This window comes from Lethenteron reissneri, chromosome 1 (genome assembly GCF_015708825.2).
Source record: "Lethenteron reissneri isolate LAM-NWPU_2019-01 chromosome 1, ASM1570882v1, whole genome shotgun sequence".
Taxonomy (NCBI): domain Eukaryota; kingdom Metazoa; phylum Chordata; class Hyperoartia; order Petromyzontiformes; family Petromyzontidae; genus Lethenteron; species Lethenteron reissneri.
The window spans coordinates 4174025-4193558 of NC_083779.1; the positions used below are offsets into that span (position 1 = coordinate 4174025).

The window sequence follows — 19534 nt, forward strand, 5'->3', positions numbered from 1 at the left end:
TTGCACGCCGCCCTCCGACCCGTCGGCCCGAGTTCGATTCCCGCTTGCCGGCCAACACCGGTGACGGTGATTTGAATCGGTCCTGAGCCTCCGTGGAAACGTCGCCACTGGTTCTGGCACAAACCCACTACCCCTTGGCGTGCCGTGCCGGCTGTAATGGGTATGCTCAATAACAGCACTTGCCCTGCCCCCCCGACCGAATGGGAGTGGGGTAAAGTGTTGGTAATCTCACCATGCGGTGCGGTGCGGGGCGAGCAGTGCAGGGCTGCTCCTTTGCCTCGTCAGGGGTGTGTGTGTGGTGGGTTTTGTGTGTGTTGTGGTGTGGGTTTGGGTGGTGTGGTGGGTTTGTGTGTGTGTGTGTGTGCTGGGTTTTGTGTGTGTGTGTGGTGGGTTTTGTGTGTGGTGTGTGTGGGTGGGTGTGTGTGTGGGTGTGTTGGGTTTGTGTGTGGGGGTGTGTGTGTGTGTTGTGGTGGGTGTGTGGTGTGTTGTGCTGGGTTTTGTGTGTGGGGGTTTGTTGGTGTGGTGTGTGGTGGGTTTGTGTGTGTGTGTGTGCTGGGTTTTGTGTGTGTGTGTGTGCTGGGTTTTGTGTGTGTGTGTGGTGGGTTTTGTGTGTGTGTGTGTGGTGGGTTTTGTGTGTGTGTGTGTGGTGGGTTTGTGTGTGTGTGTGTGGTGGGTTTGTGTGTGGTGTGTGTGGGTTTTGTGTGGTGTTGTGTGTTGTGGGTTTTGTGTGTGTGGTGGGTGTTGGTGGGTTTTGTGGTGTGGTGGGTTTGTGTGTGTGTGTGTGGTGGGTTTTGTGTGGGTGTGTGGGGTTTTGTGGTGTGTGTGTGCTGGGTTTTGTGTGTGTGTGTGTTGGGTTTTGTGTGTGTGTGTGGTGGGTTTTGTGTGTGTGTGTGGTGGGTTTTTTGTGTGTGGTGGGTTTTTTGTGTGTGTGTGTGTTGGGTTTTGTGTGTGTGGTGTGTGGTGGGTTTTGTGTGTGTGGTGGGTTTTGTGTGGGTGGTGTGTGGTGGGTTTTGTGTGTGTGTGCTGGGTTTTGTGTGTGGTGTGTGTGTGCTGGGTTTTGTGTGTGTGTGTGGTGGGTTTTGTGTGTGTGTGTGGTGGGTTTTGTGGTGTGTGTGGTGGGTTTGTGTGTGGTGTGGTGGGTTTTGTGTGTGTGTGTGTGCGGTTTTGTGTGTGTGTGTGGTGGGTTTGTGTGGTGTGTTGTGGTGGTGGGTTTTGTGTGTGCGTGTGTGTGGTGGGTTTTGTGTGTGTGTGTGTGGTGGGTTTGTGTGTGTGTGTGGGTTGTGTGTGTGTGTGTGTGGTGGGTTGTGTGTGTGTGTGTGGGTTTGTGTGTGGTGTGTTGGTGGGTTTGTGTGTGTGTGTGTGTGGGTTTTGTGTGTGTGGTGTGTGTGTGGTGGGTTTTGTGTGTGTGTGTGGTGGGTTTTGTGTGGTGTGGTGTGTGTGGGTGGGTTTTGTGTGTGTGTGTGGTGGGTTTTGTGTGGTGGTGGGTTTTGTGTGTGTGTGTGTGCTGGGTTGTGTGTGTGTGTGTGCTGGGTTTTGTGTGTGTGTGTGGTGGGTTTTGTGTGTGTGTGTGGTGGGTTTTGTGTGTGTGTGTGGGGGTTTTGTGTGTGTGTGTGTGGTGGGTTTTGTGGTGTGTGTGTGGTGGGTTTTTGTGTGTGGGTGGGTTTGTGTGTGTGTGTGTGCTGGGTTGTGTGTGTGTGTGTGCTGGGTTTTGTGTGTGTGTGTGGTGGGTTTGTGTGTGTGTGTGGTGGGTTTTGTGTGTGTGAGTGTGGTGGTGGGTTTTGTGTGTGTGTGTGGTGGGTTTTGTGTGTGTGGTGGGTTTTGTGTGTGTGTGGTGTGGTGGGTTGTGTGTGTGTGTGCTGGGTTTTGTGTGTGTGTGATGGGTTTTGTGTGTGTGTGGTGGGTTTTGTGTGTGTGGTGTGTGTGGTGGGTTTTGTGTGTGTGTGGTGGGTTTTGTGTGTGTGGTGGGTTTTGTGTGTGTGTGTGTGGTGGGTTTTGTGGTGTGTGGTGTGCTGGGTGTGTGTGTGTGGTGGGTTTTGTGTGTGTGGTTGTGCGGGTTGTGTGTGTGTGTGTGTGCTGGGTTTGTGTGTGTGTGTGGTGGGTTTGTGTGTGTGTGTGTGGGTTTGTGTGTGTGTGTGTGGTGGGTTTTGTGTGTGTGTGTGGCTGGGTTTTGGTGTGTGTGTGGTGGGTTTTGTGTGTGTGTGTGGTGGGTTTTGTGTGTGCGTGTGTGTGGGGGTTTTGTGTGTGTGTGTGGGGGTTTTGTGTGTGTGGTGTGTGCTGGGTGTGTGTGTGTGTGTGGTGGGTTTTGTGTGTGTGTGTGTGTGTGGTGGGTTTTGTGTGTGCGTGTGTGTGGTGGGTTTTGTGTGTGTGTGGTGGGTTTTGTGTGTGTGTGTGTGTGGTGGGTTTTGTGTGTGCGTGTGTGTGCTGGGTTTTGTGTGTGTGTGTGTGGTGGGTTTTGTGTGTGTGTGTGTGGTGGGTTTTGTGTGTGGTGTGTGTGGTGGGTTTTGTGTGTGTGTGTGTGGTGGGTTTTGTGTGTGGTGTGTGGTGGGTTTGTGTGTGCGTGTGTGGTGGGTTGTGTGTGTGTGTGTGGTGGGTTGTGTGTGTGTGTGGTGGGTTTTGTGTGTGTGTGTGGTGGGTTTTGTGTGTGTGTGTGTGGTGGGTTGGTGTGTTGTGTGGTGGGTTTTGTGTGTGTGTGTGTGGTGGGTTTTGTGTGTGGGTGGTGTGGTGGGTTGTGTGTGTGTGTGTGTGGGGGTTTGTGTGTGTGTGGTGGTGGGTTTTGTGTGTGTGTGGGGGTGTGGTGTGTGTGTGGTGGGTTTTGTGTGTGTGTGTGGTGGGTTTGTTGTGTGTGTGGTGGGTTGTGTGTGTGTGGTGGTGGGTTTTGTGGTGTGTGGTGGGTTTGTGTGTGTGGTGTGGTGGGTTGGTGTGTGTGTGTGTGGTGGGTTTGTGTGTGTGTGGTGGTTGTGTGTGTGTGTGTGTGGGGGGTTTGTGTGTGTGTGTGTGGTGGGTGGGTGTGTGTGTGTGTGTGGTGGGTTTTGTGTGTGTGTGTGTGGTGGGTTGTGTGTGGTGTGTGGTGGTGGGTTGTGTGTGTGTGTGTGGTGGGTTGGTGTGTGTGTGGGGGTTGTGTGGGTGTGTGTGGGGGTTGTGTGTGTGTGTGTGTGGGTTTTGTGTGTGTGTGGTGGGTTTTGTGTGTGTGTGGTGGGTGGTGTTGTGTGTGTGTGTGTGGTGGGTTTTGTGTGTGTGTGCTGGGTTTTGTGTGTGTGCTGGGTTTGTGTGTGTGTGTGTGCTGGGTTTTGTGTGTGTGTGTGTGGGGGTTTTGTGTGTGTGTGTGCTGGGTTTTGTGTGTGTGCTGGGTTTTGTGTGTGTGTGTGTGGTGGGTTTTGTGTGTGTGTGTGGTGGGTTTTGTGTGTGTGTGGTGGGTTTGTGTTGTGTGGTGTGGGTTTTGTGTGTGTGTGTGGTGGGTTGTGTGTGTGTGTGTGTGGTGGGTTGTGTGTGTGTGTGTGTGTTGGGTTTTGTGTGTTGTGTGGTGGGTTTGTGTGTGTGTGTGGTGGGTTGTGGTGTGTGTGTGTGGTGGGTTTTGTGTGTGTGTGTGTGGTGGGTTGTGTGTTGTGTGTGTGGTGGGTTTTGTGTGTGGTGTGTGTGTTTGTGTGTGTGTGTGTGGTGGGTTTTGTGTGTGTGTGTGGTGGGTTTGGTGTGTGTGGTGTGGTGGGTTGTGTGTGTGGTGTGTGGTGGTTTTGTGTGTGTGTGTGGTGGGGGTTTTGTGTGTGTGTGTGTGGTGGGTTTGTGTGTGGTTTGTGTGGTGGTTTTGTGTGGTGTGTTGTGGTGGGTTTTGTGGTGTGTGTGTGGGGGTTTGTGTGTGTGTGTGGTGGTGGGTTGTGTGTGTTGTGTGTGGGGTTTGTGTGTTGTGTGTTGGTGTGTTTTGTGGTGTGTGTGTGGGTGTGGTGTGTGTGTGTGGGGGTTTTGTGTTTGTGTGTGTGGTGGGTTTTGTGTGTGTGGTGGTGTGGTGGGTTGTGTGTTGTGTGTGTGTGGTGGGTTTTGTGTGTGTGTGGTGGGTTGTGTGGTGTGTGTGGGGGGTTTGTGTGTGTGTGTGGGGGTTGTGGTGTGTTGTGTGGTGGGTTTTGTGTGTGTGTGTGTGGGGGTTGTGTGTGTGTGTGGTGGGTTGTGTGTGTGTGTGGTGGGTTGTGTGTGTGTGTGGTGGGTTGTGTGTGTGTGTGTGGTGGGTGTGTGTGTGTGTGTGGTGGGTTGTGTGTGGTGTGTGTGTTGGGTTTTGTGTGTGTGTGGTGGGTTTGTGTGTGTGTGTGTGGTGGGTTGTGTGTGTGGTGTGTGGTGGGTTTTGTGTGTGGTGCTGGGTTTGTGTGTGTGGTGGGTTTTGTGTGTGTGTGTGTGCTGGGTTTTGTGTGTGTGTGTGGTGGGTTTGTGTGGTGTGTGTGCTGGGTTTTGTGTGTGTGCTGGGTTTTGTGTGTGTGTGTGTGGTGGGTTTTGGTGTGTGTGTGGTGGGTTTTGTGTGTGTGTGTGTGGTGGGTTTTGTGTGTGGTGGTGGGTTTTGTGTGTGTGTGTGTGGTGGGTTGTGTGTGTGTGTGTGTGGTGGGTTGTGTGTGTGTGTGTGTGGGTTTGTGTGTGTGTGGTGGGTTTGTGTGTGTGTGTGTGGGTTGTGTGTGTGTGTGTGGTGGGTTTTGTGTGTGTGCTGGGTTTTGTGTGTGTGCTGGGTTTTGTGTGTGTGTGTGGTGTGGGTTTTGTGTGTGTGTGTGGGTTTTGTGTGTGTGTGTGTGGTGGGTTTTGTGTGTGTGTGTGTGGGGGTTTTGTGTGGTGTGTGTGGTGGGTGTGTGTGTGTGTGTGGTGGGTTTTGTGTGTGTTGTGGTGGGTTTTGTGTGTGTGTGTGGTGGTTGGTGTGTGTGTGTGTGGTGGGTTGTGTGTGTGTGTGTGTGGTGGGTTTTGTGTGTGTGTGTGTGGTGGGTTTGTGTGTGTGGGTGTGTGGGTTTGTGTGTGTGTGTGTGTGGGTTTTGTGTGTGTGTGGTGGGTTTTGTGTGTGTGCGTGTGGTGGTGGGTTTTGTGTGTGTGTGTGGTGGTGGGTTTTTGTGTGTGTGTGGTGTGGTGGGTTTTGTGTGCGTGTGTGTGGTGGGTTTTGGTGTGTGGTGTGTGTTGGTGGGTTTTTGTGTGTGTGTGTGTGTGGTGGGTTTTGTGTGTGTGTGTGTGGTGGGTTTGTGTGTGGTGGGTGTGTGGTGGGTTTTGTGTGTGTGGTGTGTGGTGGGTTTTGTGGTGTGGTGTGTTCGGTGTTTTGTGTGTGTGTGTGTGTGGTGGGTTTTGTGTGTGTGTGTGGTGGTGGGGGGTTTTTTTTTGGGTTTTGTGTGTGTGTGTGTGGTGGGTTTTTGTGTGTGGTGTTGTGGTGGTGGGTTTTGTGGTGTGTGGTGTGGTGGGTTTTGTGTGTGTGTGTGTGGTGGGTTTGTGGTGTGTGGTTGTTGTGGTGGGTTTTGTGTGCGTGTGTGTGGTGGGTTTTGTGTGCGTGGTGTGTGGTGGGTTTTGTGTGTGTGTGTGTGGGTGGGTTTTGTGTGTGTGTGTGTGTGGTGGGTTTTGTGTGCGCTGTGTGTGTGGTGGGGTTTTTGTGCGTGGTGTGTGTGGTGGGTTTTGTGTGCGTGTGTGTGTGGTGGGTTTTGTGTGTGTGTGTGTGGTGGGTTTTTGTGCGTTTGTGGTGGGTTTTGTGTGTGTGTGTGTGTGGTGGGTTTGTGTGCGTGTGTGTGTGGTGGGTTGTGTGTGTTGTGTGGTGGGTTTTGTGTGTGTGTGTGTGGTGGGTTTTGTGCGTGTGTGGTGGGTTTTGTGTGTGTGTGTGTGGTGGGTTTTGTGTGTGTGTGTGTGGGGGTTTTTGTGTGTGTGTGTGTGGGTTTTGTGTGTGTGTGCTGGGTTTTGTGTGTGTGTGGTGGGTTTTGTGTGGTGGTGTGTGCTGGGTTTTGTGTGTGTGTGTGTGCGTGTGTGGTGGGTTTTGTGTGTGTGTGTGTGCTGGGTTTTGGTTGTGTGTGTGTGGTGGGTTTTGTGTGTGTGGTGTTGTGGGTTTTTGTGTGTGTGCTGGGTTTGTGTGTGTGTGGTGGGTTTTGTGTGTGTGTGTGTGTGTGGTGGGTTTTGTGTGTGTGTGTGTGGTGGGTTTTGTTGTGGTGTGTGTGGTGGGTTTTGTGTGTGTGTGTGTGGTGGGTTTTGTGTGTGTGTGTGGTGGGTTTTGTGTGTGTGTGTGTGTGGTGGGTTTTGTGCGTGTGTGTGTGGTGGGTTTTGTGTGTGTGTGTGTGGTGGGTTTTGTGTGTGTGTGTGGTGGTTTTGTGTGTGTGTGCTGGGTTGTGTGTGTGTGTGTGTGGTGGGTTTTGTGTGTGTGTGTGTGTGTGGTGGGTTTTGTGTGTGGTGTGTGTGTGGTGGTTTTTGTGTGTGCGTGTGTGGTGGGTTTTGTGTGTGTGTGTGGTGGGTTTTGTGTGTGCGTGTGTGTGGTGGGTTTTGTGTGTGCGTGTGTGTGGTGGGTTTTGTGTGTGTGTGTTGTGGTGGGTTTTTGTGTGTGTGTGTGTGTGGTGGGTTTTGTGTGTGCGTGTGTGTGCTGGGTTTTGTGTGTGTGTGTGTGGGTGGTTTGTGTGTGTGTGTGTGGTGGGTTTTGTGTGTGTGTGTGGTGTGGTGGGTTTTGTGTGTGCGTGTGTGTGGTGGGTTTTGTGTGTGTGGTGGGTTTGTGTGTGTGCGTGTGTGTGTGGTGGGTTTTGTGTGTGTGGTGGGTTTTGTGTGTGCGTGTGTGTGTGGTGGGTTTTGTGTGTGTGTGTGGTGGGTTTTGTGTGTGTGTGTGTGTGGGTTTTGTGTGTGTGTGTGTGTGCTGGGTTTTGTGTGTGTGTGTGTGTTGGGTTTTGTGTGTGTGTGTGTGTGGGTTTTGTGTGTGTGGTGGGTTTTGTGTGTGTGTGTGTGTGGTGGGTTTTGTGTGTGTGTGGTGGGTTTTGTGTGTGCGTGTGTGTGTGGTGGGTTTTGTGTGTGTGTGTGTGTGGTGGGTTTTGTGTGTGTGTGTGTGTGGGTTTTGTGTGTGTGTGTGTGTGGTGGGTTTTGTGTGTGTGTGTGTGGTGGGTTTTGTGTGTGTGTGTGTGTGGGTTTTGTGTGTGTGCGTGTGTGCTGGGTTTTGTGTGTGTGCGTGTGTGCTGGGTTTTGTGTGTGTGTGTGTGGTGGGTTTTGTGTGTGTGCGTGTGTGCTGGGTTTTGTGTGTGTGTGTGTGGTGGGTTTTGTGTGTGTGTGTGTGTGGGTTTTGTGTGTGTGTGTGTGTGGTGGGTTTTGTGTGTGTGTGTGTTGGGTTTTGTGTGTGTGTGTGTGTGGTGGGTTTTGTGTGTGTGTGTGGTGGGTTTTGTGTGTGTGGTGGGTTTTGTGTGTGTGTGTGTGTGGTGGGTTTTGTGTGTGTGTGTGTGGTGGGTTTTGTGTGTGTGTGTGTGGTGGGTTTTGTGTGTGTGTGTGTGGTGGGTTTTGTGTGTGTGTGTGTGTGGTGGGTTTTGTGTGTGTGTGTGGTGGGTTTTGTGTGTGTGTGTGTTGGTGGGTTTTGTGTGTGTGTGTGTGGTGGGTTTTGTGTGTGTGTGTGTGTGGTGGGTTTTGTGTGTTTGCGTTGTGGTGGGTTTTGTGTGTGTGTGTGTGGTGGGTTTTGTGTGTGTGGTGGGTTTTGTGTGTGTGTGTGGTGGGTTTTGTGTGTGTGTGTGTGGTGGGTTTTGTGTGTGCGTGTGTGGTGGGTTTTGTGTGTGTGTGTGTGGTGGGTTTTGTGTGTGTGTGGTGGGTTTTGTGTGTGCGTGTGTGGTGGGTTTTGTGTGTGTGTGTGTGGTGGGTTTTGTGTGTGCGTGTGTGGTGGGTTTTGTGTGTGTGTGGTGGGTTTTGTGTGTGTGTGTGTGTGGGTTTTGTGTGTGTGTGTGTGGTGGGTTTTGTGTGTGCGTGTGTGGTGGGTTTTGTGTGTGTGTGTGTGGTGGGTTTTGTGTGTGTGTGTGTGGTGGGTTTTGTGTGTGCGTGTGTGGTGGGTTTTGTGTGTGTGTGTGTGGTGGGTTTTGTGTGTGTGTGTGTGTGGTGGGTTTTGTGTACGTGTGTGTGGTCGGTTTTGTTCGTGTGTGCATGTGTCCGTCCCCGACCCGGTGCCATTGTTAGAAGCCGGCGGCTGCGTTATTCCACCCACGGGTCGCGGGGTCGCGGGGTCGCGCGTCACTCGCCCCGGCCTACCAACTCCCCGCTCTCCCATCTCTCGGTGTCCCTCCAACCTCCCGTCCACCACCCCCCCCCCCCCACCGAAATCCCCGTTACCCCCCCGCCCACCGCCTCCCCTTCCACCTCCCCTCTGTCAACTGAAGTCAAAGGGATCCTTTTAAAGTGACCCCCCTTTAGTCGTGGCAGGGGGTCCTAGGTAGCTCCCTGCTAAGGCCACGGGGCCTTGTGGTGGTCGCCGGCGGTGGCGGTGATGGCGGCGAGGCGGTCGGCGGTGCCCCTTTCATCTCTTTCCCCGTGCCCTTTGTATCGCGGGCTTATTTATCTATTTATTTTCCTCTCTCAAACCCGCCGCTTTATTCGGTGATCTCCCGTGCCCTTTTATTTCGACGCTTGAACGCGACCCCGGGGATTTCGGAGGGCGCCCGGCGGGTTTTGGCGGGAGCGCGAGTTTGAAACCTTGCCCGTTTGCAACAGAGGTCGCAGACGGGTTTTGATTCCTTAACCGTACCCGGCCGCACCAGGGTCGCAAACGGGTACCCGTACCCAGCCGTACCCGTATCCTACCCGTACCCGGCCGGGTACGGGTATCGGGTACTCGATTGCGACCTCTGGGATGAAGCCATGTTGAAGGGCGCGGGTGGGTTGATTCTAGGAACTTGAATTGTGAGAAGAGACAAGACGTTGGGAAACGAGTGACAAGCGGTTACTCACCAGTGACTCACGGCCTACCCGTACCCGGCCGCACCAGGGTCGCAAACGGCTACCCGTACCTGGCCGGGTACGGGGAGCCGGGTATCGGGTAGGGTACGGGTATCGGGTACCCGGTTGCGACCTCTGCCCGTGCAAGGGAGAGACAAAGGCGGCCGGGCTGTGGTGCTGCTCCCCCCCCACCCCCTCCCCCCACCCTCTTACGAAGGCCGGAACGGCGCACGAGGGGGTGACTTCCTTAACAGCCAGCACCACGCCCGGCCGCCTTTGTCTCCGATGTTTACACATCGTACCCTGGGTACTCATTCGAGGTGGAGTCGACCTAGGGGAGGCCCAGGACCGGTGTAAACATCGCCACTGGGGAAAACAAAGGTTGCTGTGCGTGGTACCAGCCAGCCACCCACCCACTCGTGTGCCATACCGGCCTTCATAGGAGCTGCTCACTGACAGCACTTGCCCTTACAGTCCATAAAGCTTACCTGGGGGATCTTCATCTCTTGTATACAGTGTGATTATACAAATCCAGATTTAGATTGCTGGCCTCACGATCCGTGCGATCGCTGCCGGCTCCCGCTCGTGGTTCAATTGGCTCCAGCCCCCTCCCCTAGGTTGACTCGGACTAAAAACGCCTTCCTGTTTTCATGCGGGGTGATGTGGTGCGCATCGCTCGGGTTGCGATGGAGGAGGCCGGGCTTGGCGCTGGCCAAGGGTGGCACAGTCGGGTTTTTTTACAATCGGGTTTAATTTTCTTTTTATATTAAACCCGATCATCTGAGATTGGGAGAAATCCGGTTTAATTGGTTCTAATTGCAGAACCGCACTTCGACAACTTCTCAACGATTTTATTTTATTTGTATTTTACTTTTATTAATTTTAATTTTCTACCTACGTGACTTTACCGAAAAAAACCTAAGAATATGAATCCTTGCAGTCACGAAAGCTTCAAATCTAGAATTCTCAACGCTGGGCTTCATCCATTCCAAGCCAAGGAACTCACTGGCGGCGCCCACGATTGTGGAGGAGAAGCTCGTGTTCATCAAGACCAACCTGCCCGCCGCATTCTACGACTACCCCGTGCCCGACAGCCCCCCCGAGTACGATAGCAGCACCGGCGAGGAAGCAGCCTAAGCCAGAGGTCGCAATCGGGTACCCGATACCCGTACCCTACCCGATACCCGGCTACCCGCACACCCGGCCGGGTACAGGTACCCGTTTGCGACCTCTGGCCTAAGCCTTGGATCAGAGTTTCGTATTCATTAAAACCAGGTTTTAATTCCCAGAAATCGGGTTTAATTGTGTTAAAGAAAAAACCCGATGCCTGCCGCTGGAGAAAAAAATATCTGTTTTTTTTCCACCCATGGTGCTGGCCACACCACTTCCGTCAAAGATTCCCCGTATCGCCAGATTGTTGGGGAAAGTGCTGTTGGTGAGTAGCACATGTGAAGACCGGCACCACGACCAATACCACCGCCCCAGCGTCATGTGACCGGCAAGCCAAACGTCTGATTTTGTTCAGATCTCAGAAGCTCAGCTGCGAGAAGCCTGGTGAGTTACTCGGGTTTCGAGATCACCAGTGAATACCAGGTGTTATAGATTTACACTGCCAGGTGGACAGGAGAGGGGCAAATTTCGATTTAAAGCTTTCGTGACTGCAGGGATTCATCTTCTTGGCTCTTTCGGTAAAGTCACGTAGAAGGGAAATATTACAATAATAAAATTAAAACATGATAAAATAATTCTCACGACGTTTCGGCCACAACGCAAGCAGCCGTCCTCAGGTGAAGAACAGGTCTGTTGGAAAGACAGCGTCTGAATGAAACACCACCAGGCTTGGCAGCGTATATTTAAGCTGGGTTGGAGGGGGAAGAACGCCTTGACAAAGGAATTTGCATATCTTCCCTTCTACGTGACTTTACCGAAATAATCAAGAAGAGGAGAGGGGCAGTATACACACATTGACTCTTAAATATATATTTAGTTTCTTTAGTCAATTAGCCCATGGGGGTTTCCACACCAATACTATCCAGCGGCATCTTTTTGTAGCCGAGCAAATTCTCCGGCCGGCTTCGACATTCTGGCTCTCGTCAGCAGGCTTGTCGGTTCTAAGCCGGTCGAGGGGTTCTCTCGCTCCAAATAATGCTGCCAGGTCGAATTGGTCTGCTCGGCCGAATTTTCCGTGGACTCAAGCAAATGTTTTACGTCCGCGTGGAGCCAGAGCGGGAGTTTGGTTCATGTTTTATTTTTACCCACAATGCAACGCAACAGGGGCGGTGACAGCGGGCCCCCGCGGTGGCACCATTCGCCCGCTTGGAGGCACGTGGTTCGACTCCCGGCGGGCCACCCTGGTTAATACCGCATTCGTGTGTGTGTTTTAAGGATAGGGTCCGGCAAAAACAACCCTCTACTTCCTCATGGTGCTGGATGGCAACATTGTGGTGGGCAGTGCCGTGGGGGGAGTGCCAATTTAGATTGGCCTTTCCCTTCATGGCATTTGTAACCACCACAGCGGCCAAATGGGGGCTCTGGACAGATGCGAGGGGCTGGTAACCCCCCCTCCGCCTTCAATTAACTACCACTAAACTACAAGGTAAAACATTTATTAAGCTTGTGCTGGAGGCCCCGGCGGGACAGGAGTCAGGAGACTGAATCTTTACCCTCAGAAACAGCAAAAAGCCACCACGGATGGCCATGTGGAATGTTCGAACGCTCACTTGCTTAGGAGAGGCTGCCACTCCTCTGTCAGCTGGCCTGCCTATGATCTATCCTGGGTTTAACCAGCGCTGGATTGTGTGAGGAGCTCACATATCCTTGAAAGATCTGGACAAAGTCCCATCAGTGAGCTCCTCCGGCAGGCAAGGCTGCGTTGGCTGGGTCATGTAGCCCGCATGCCCAGCCACCGCATGCCTAAACAGCTTTTGTTCGGCCGGATCGAGGGGGCTAAACGGGCGCGGCACGGGCTAGAGAAGAGATGGAGTGATGTGGTACAGGAGGACGTGGAGCAGAGTGGACTTGCCGATGACTGGTACCAGCGGTGTCAAGATCGGCCTCTGTTGAGGAGGCTCGTGAAGGACACTACTGGGCAGTTGGAGGCAGTCGCCCTCCAACAACAACGGATGGGGGAGGAGCGATGCTCACAACAACGAGCGGAGCGCCGGGTGGCTAAATCACAGCCAGTTGGCACATTCGGGGGCACCGGTGGTGCATCGACCCGTGGCACCTGGATCTGCCGCGTGACCTCCTGCCAGCGGGCGTTGGACACTTCACGTGGCCTCAACATGCACATAGCCTGGCACAGGATAGTGACTGATGCTACCGCACGCCGCAACGCTGTCCCCCCCCCCCATAGTGGACGCTCAGAGATCCCCTCGCGCTAATTCGCAAGAGGAGGCCGTGTCGCTTCCACCGGCATCACGCTCAGAATTTGGAAGATTGAAAAATTATCTGAATATTACTCGGTTGGGATTATAAACTAAAATTAAACTTTTTTATATTTTACCAAGTAAGGTCCCACTGAGCTACGTAGCTCTTTTTCAGAAGCGACCTGGTTCTCACAGACTATAGCCCGGTGAAGTGGCTTATCGTGTGGACATTTATAGCGGCCAAATACTCGAAACGTGCGATGTTGATTCTAAATGTGGAGGGAAAAACCGGAGGACCCAGTAATAAATCCACGTGACCACAGGGAGAGACACGCAAACTCTAAATATACAGCAGGTGTCAGGGTCGGGATCGAACCCACGACCTCCTGCATACCAGGCGAGGTAGTTAGCATCTCCTAGCCACCGTGATGATGATGAGAGAGAGAGACACGCAAACTCCACATATACAGCAGCAGGCGTCAGGGTCGCGATCGAACCCACGACCTCCTGCATACCAGGCGAGGTAGTTAGCATCTCCTAGCCACCGTGATGATGAGAGAGAGACACGCAAACTCCACATATACAGCAGCAGGCGTCAGGGTCGCGATCGAACCCACGACCTCCTGCATACCAGGCGAGGTAGTTAGCATCTCCTAGCCACCGTGATGATGATGAGAGAGATAGACACACAAACTCCAAATATACAGCGGGTGTCACAGGGTCGGGATCGAAGCCACGACCTCCTGTATACCAGGCGAGGTAGTTAACATCTCCTAGCCACCGTGATGATGATGAGAGAGAGACACGCAAACTTCAAATACACAGCAGGTGTCACAGGGTCGGTATCGAAGCCACGACCTCCTGTATACCAGGCGAGGTAGTTAACATCTCCTAGCCACTGTGATGATGATGAGAGAGAGAGACACGCAAACTCCACATATACAGCAGCAGGCGTCAGGGTCGCGATCGAACCCACGACCTCCTGCATACCAGGCGAGGTAGTTAGCATCTCCTAGCCACCGTGATGATGATGAGAGAGACACGCAAACTCCAAATATACTTCAGGCGTCAGGGTCGGGATCGAACCCACGACCTCCTGCACACCAGGCGAGGTAGTTAACATCTCCTAGCCTCCAAGCCTTACTTAATTGGCTGTGCCGGGTGGTTGTGGGTTTCACGACACATTTATATTCACGCGATCTAACCCAAAAAATAAAACCTGTATTATGTTTTGTTTACGTGACAAGCCCTTACTAATGGGCTGTGCCCGGTGGTGGCGGTATTTCACGACACATTTATATTCCCCGTAACCCAAAAAAAAACTCCATGTTGGATAAAACGTCCTCATCTCGCGACGCGATGCCTGGGATTTGCGCGGCTGGGATTGCAAGCGAAGGCAAACAATAGCAAAAAATCACAGTTCGTGAATAATTCAAGGTTGCGCAATGCTGCCTTCACGAGTTGCTGATGCCAGCCGGTAACTTGCCACTGCTGGGAAAAAAGTCTGTTTTTTTTCTGTTCCTCAGCCAATTTTCCACTGCCACATGCAAACCGTGCCAGTGCAGGGCCCTCACAGCACTGGTAGTTTTTTCCACTGGCACATCCGAACCATGCCAGTGCAGGGCCCTCACAGCACTGGTAGTTTTTTCCACTGGCACATCCGAACCGTGCCAGTGCAGGCCCTCACAGCACTGGTAGTTTTTCCACTGGCACATCCGAACCGTGCCAGTGCAGGCCCTCACAGCACTGGTAGTTTTTCCACTGGCACATCCGAACCATGCCAGTGCAGGACCCTCACAGCACTGGTAGTTTTTCCACTGGCACATCTGAACCATGCCAGTGCAGGGCTCTCACCGTACTGGTGTTTTTTTTCTTTCACTGGCCGTTTGCCAAGCAGAGTCAGACCCACCCAATCCGTGACACACACAAGACATCCGAATCCAGCTCTGATTTCCAAGCAGGGCCAGGGGTTGGGGCTGACGACGCATTCGGTTCCGTTGCGACGTTGGAACGCAACGCGCAATCGTCTGTGCGATCATCTCCGCCTGTTCGTTATCACCGAGGCTGGCTTGGCACAGCCTTCAGGCACGGCTCATATTCTTAGGTTTTTTTCGGTAAAGTCACGTAGGTAAAAAATTAAAATTAATAAAAAATTAATAATAACAGTCACAGCACGATAGCTATCGTGATAGCTATCGTGCTGTGACCGTTCCACCTGAAGACGGAGGCTTGTGTTGCCTCCGAAACGTCGTGATTTTTATTTTTATTTTACTTTTATTAATTTTAATTTTTCACCTACGTGACTTTACCGAAAAAAACCTAAGAATATGAATCCTTGCAGTCACGAAAGCTTGAAATCTAGGCACGGCTCAGTTGCGCAGTGGAAAAATTAAATGTGCGGCCCGTTCCTGTCCGGTCGTGACCTCCGAACTTTGTGACCTCCGAACTCTGTGACCTTGTCCCGTCACCGTCACCGTCTGCTTCGTTTCCCTTCTCTCGTTGGTGACTCCCGCGACGGCCTCGTCTCTCTCGCTCTCTCTCCGTCTCCTCGTCGTCGGTGGTTGTCGTGACGCTTCCCGCCCCATTTCCGCCCGATTTCTCTCCGCCAATTCCTCTGTGGGTCCTTAACGAGCCTCCTCGGTGGAAAATGGCGTGATTTAATTAGCGCAAATATTTACGCCGCGGGGACCGGTCTCTTGCTGGACCCGCCGAGGCTCTGTCTGCGCGTGCATGTGCGCGCGCGTGTGCGTCCGAGTGTTGCGTGCGCGTCTGTAAGCCGCCCTTAGGGAGACAGTGCTGTCTAACCTTGCCTGTGCCTGTGCGTGCGCGTGTGGATTGGGTTTATAGGGAGCGGCCGCGTAGCGGTTAACACTCTGCGCTACAAACCCAGCGACCCAAATTCAATTCCCCGCTCACGGCTGACACCGGTGACGATTATCCGAACCGGTCCTGGGCCTCCGCTAGGTCGACTCGGCCTCAAATGAGCACCTCGTGCGGTGCGTAAAAATCATCGCCACTGGGGAGACAAAGGCGGCCGGGCGTGGCATAGGCCACCCGACGCCCCTTGCGTGGCGTGCCGGACTTCATAGGCGCTACTTGCTGACATCACTTGCCCCAAACGGTCTGTTCAGCCGACACGGGGGATCTTTGGATCGGGTTGCCAACTGTGTCCTGGCTTTCCCAGGATCGTAGTCTTGTTGACGAGGGCAGCTGCTGTTCGGGCAAACACTCTGAACTCTTCCCAAGACATTGAACACTCACGCCCTCGGATTTGTTCGTTGTGCGACGATAATAATAATCTTCTGGGTTCTTTCGGTAAAGTCACGTAGAATGGAAATAATAAAATAATAAAAATAAAACATAATAAAATAATTCTCACGACGTTTCGGCCACAACGCAAGCAGCCGTCCTCAGGTGGAGAACACGACACTCGGCAACAACGCGGGCACGCTCCGTTCGCAATTCAGCGGTCGCCGGTTCAACCTCCCGGCGCGGCAGTTGAAAGCAAAGTTTCTTAAATCTCCCTCCCACCCAACCCACACCACCACCGGTGTGGTAAAGAGCGGATAACCCACCGCCTCTTCCTGGACGCCTGGGCCAGCGCAAGAAGATTAGGCCAAATACCCCCTCGTAGATGGGGGGCCTTCTCTCTGGTTGAGCGGGCGGTGAGTGTCTCAGCCGGCCGAGCGGCGAGGCGTCTTTCAGAAAAACGAGAATGACAACGTCGCACCGCCCGTGGCGGTTGTGTCCGACCGTACTTCACCGCACTCGGGCAGCGCGCGTCGCTGGTTAAGCCGCGGAGGGTTTGTGAGCGACGCACGGTGTCGCTCGTAGCTGGTGTTGGGGTCGTGGCCAGGCATCGAGTTCGGTGGCCCGGTGACCCAGTCGCTGGGCTAGCCACCACCCCGTCTAATGATAACGACGACAGGCGTTGACGATGACGACGACGACGACAACAACGAACTGTATTTAAATCACTCTGCGGGGTGGTGAGTGTACCATGCGCTCGAGTGGTGAGCGGCTCTATCTTGTTGAGTCATGTATCTGGTCGAGCGGCGAGTGATGTATCTGGTTGAGCGGTGAGTGATGTATCTGGTTGAGCGGTGAGTGATGTATCTGGTTGAGCGGCGAGTGATGTATCTGGTTGAGCGGCGAGTGATGTATCTGGTTGAGTGATGTATCTGGTTGAGTGATGTATCTGGTTGAGTGATGTATCTGGTTGAGTGATGTATCTGGTTTAGTGATGTATCTGGTTGAGCGGTGAGTGATGTATCTGGTTGAGTGATGTATCTGGTTGAGTGGTGAGTGATGTATCTGGTTGAGCGGTGAGTGATGTATCTGGTTGAGTGATGTATCTGGTTGAGTGATGTATCTGGTTGAGTGATGTATCTGGTTGAGTGATGTATCTGGTTGAGCGGTGAGTGATGTATCTGGTTGAGTGATGTATCTGGTTGAGTGGTGAGTGATGTATTTGGTTGAGCGGTGAGTGATGTATCTGGTTGAGTGATGTATCTGGTTGAGTGATGTATCTGGTTGAGTGATGTATCTGGTTGAGTGATGTATCTGGTTGAGTGATGTATCTGGTTGAGCGGTGAGTGATGTATCTGGTTGAGTGATGTATCTGGTTGAGTGATGTATCTGGTTGAGTGGTGAGTGATGTATCTGGTTGAGCGGTGAGTGATGTATCTGGTTGAGTGATGTATCTGGTTGAGTGATGTATCTGGTTGAGTGATGTATCTGGTTGAGCGGTGAGTGATGTATCTGGTTGAGTGATGTATCTGTTTGAGCGGTGAGTGTTTGAGAGGTGACGAGACTGAACGGTCACACGCATTTGCCACTCGATGCCGCGACATCGCTCGAATGGAGCGGTGTGCCATGCGTGAACATTACCTGCGCCGGCAAAGTACCCGATTGGGCAAAGCCACCCCAGCGACATCACCCGCTGCCCGCGAACTCGCAGCCGCCGGCAGAACGCCGTGTGGCCCGCGATGGCCTTGCGCCCGTGAGGACGGCACAGCCAGCGAGCGCGCGGGTCAACTTGGCGGTGCCGGGTTGAGGCGGCGCTGTAACCGTGGGGCGTGTGGCGATCGTTCTCGGTCCCAAGCAGCCGAGATCGACTCCTGGTTGTGCCACGCCGACCCCCCACGCCCTCTAGGTCGACTCAGCCTAAACTGAGCCGTGGCAACGAATGTGTCCGTGGGCATGAATCGGCGCGGCGAGCGAGGTGAAGGAGGTGCGGGTGACTGGGCCCGTGGGCACGGCGCTAGCCACGCCGCCTTCTCTATGGCGTGCATGTGTGCATGCGTGCGAGCGTGCGTGCGAGCGTGTGTGTGTGCGTGCGTGCGAGTGAGCGTGTGTGCATGCGTGCGAGCGTGCATGGCTCACCGGCCTCACTAGGTGCCCGCAAACACGACTCGCATCCACAGTGCACCTGTGTCTTCTCTCGTCTGCGTGCAGGCCTCGGCAAAGGAGGTGTCGTTTGGACCGATCAGACTGCTGCAGGATCCGATTCAGGTGGGACGGGGCATTTGCGTGCGTGCGTCTGCGTAGGTGGGGAGCGGCGGCGCAGCGGTTAGCGCACTGCGCTACGAACCCGGCACTGCGATCTGCGAACCCGGCGACCCGAGTTCGATTCCCGCTCGCGACCAATGATGACTCGGTCTTAAATGAGTACCGGGTACGCTGTGTAACGATCAGCACTGGGGAGACAAAGGCAGCCGGGCGTGGGGCTGGCCACCTACCCTCTCCATGCGTCATGCCGGCCTTCATGTCGGTGCTACTCGCTAGCAGCACTGGTCTCACGATTCTCTTTTGGCTATGCGGGGGATCTTTGCCTCTGCCTGTTTGTGGAATGTAATATCTGAGATCAAGAGAGCTGTGGGTAAGGAGATCGAGCTGTAGAGAGCTGAGAGGAGGGAGATGCAGATGAGAGAGATGCCGTGAGATCCGAGGGATGCAGACACGGAGCTGCATAGATGGCGGCAGTTTATCGGTTTGTTTACATGAATTAGCTCGTCCGTGGTTAGTTGGATTTTCAACTCGGGACTTAGTATTTTTGCTTTTCTCCCTCCGTCCGTTGTTTTTTTTTATCATGAATTTGGGGGGCCGCCCCCTTTGAGCTCTTTGGGATTTCCTTCCCCCCCCCCCTTTCTCTCTCCGCCTGTCGTGGTCCACTGAGCGTTCACTAGTTTGTTTAGTTAGTTCGTGAGTTGTTTTATTTAGTTGATTTTATCCAGTTTATTTATTAGTGCGTTAGTTATGCTTTATTTAGTTCATTTGATCTAGTTTAGTTCATTAGTTAAGTTTTATTTTACTTCATTTTGTCTCGTCTATTTAGTTAGTTCGTTAGTTATGTTTTAGTTAGTTCATTTGATCTAGTTTATCTAGTTAGTTCGTTAGTTATGCTTCGCGCACTTCATTTTATTTTTAGTCGATTTAGTAAGTTTCGTGCGCGCGTCCCTCGGCTACTTGAGGATTTTGAGCCAGGCGGCCAGGGTTGGGCGAGAACCAACTTTACGACGGGAAAACTAACGACCAGCACGGACTAAAGCGTAACGAGCCTCACATTAAAAGCAACAGTAAGGTAGAAGCACATCCCTCGCCTGTGCCCCTTCTCTGGCTTACCGTTCGTACCCCCCCCCCCCCTCGTATTGATTTTAAGATTTTGTTGCTGCCATTCGAGGCCTTATATGGACTAGCTCCACCACCCCTACGTCCATGGCCTCCTTCAGCCACCATCTTATCTGACAGGCACTATTTTACTTCACCGAGTGTTGACATCCCCATCGTTTAACAGTACTCTCTGTATTGTCTGCCAACACTGGTATAAACAACGTGGGCATTTTCGTGCTCTTCTATCATGCGCACCAACAGGTGCTTGTGCACAGGCATGTCCATGTACACGTGCACCCCGTGCTCTCTTTTAGCCCCGCCCTCCCTCCCGATACGTTCCATTCATTGGCTACCACATTCTGATAAGCTCCTCCCCCCCCCTCTCCTCCCCCTTAACTTGTATTTAAGAACTTGCATCTTGGAATCCCTGCCTCACTTGATGCAGCAAATCTGGCTGTGACGGTCCCACCTGATGACGGAGACTTGTGTTGCCTCCGAAACGTCGTGACTTTTATTATTTTATTTTTTATTAATTTTAATTTCATTTTTTACCTACGTGACTTTACCTAAAAAACGAAGAGTATCCTTCAGCCACGTATATTCCATCAAGTGTCATTAAGATCCTCAGATTGTCCACTGCTCACTGTCCCCGCGGTCTCTCGGCTCTACACACTCGGGGGGGG

At 52.9% G+C, this 19534-nt stretch overlaps 2 protein-coding genes across 2 annotated transcripts in view; one reads left to right on the forward strand and one right to left on the reverse strand.

Annotated features, from left to right (window-relative positions):
- Positions 1–19534, reverse strand: part of SNRPA1 (small nuclear ribonucleoprotein polypeptide A') — an 840838-nt gene that overhangs the window by 163823 nt on the left and 657481 nt on the right. The gene's annotated exons all lie outside the window — the stretch shown is intronic.
- Positions 1–19534, forward strand: part of LOC133338953 (high affinity cAMP-specific and IBMX-insensitive 3',5'-cyclic phosphodiesterase 8B-like) — a 73880-nt gene that overhangs the window by 15682 nt on the left and 38664 nt on the right. Inside the window, exon 2 of the mRNA XM_061551901.1 lies at positions 17697–17753. Coding sequence (XP_061407885.1) covers positions 17697–17753 — 57 coding nt within the window. The remainder of the gene's footprint in view (positions 1–17696; positions 17754–19534) is intronic.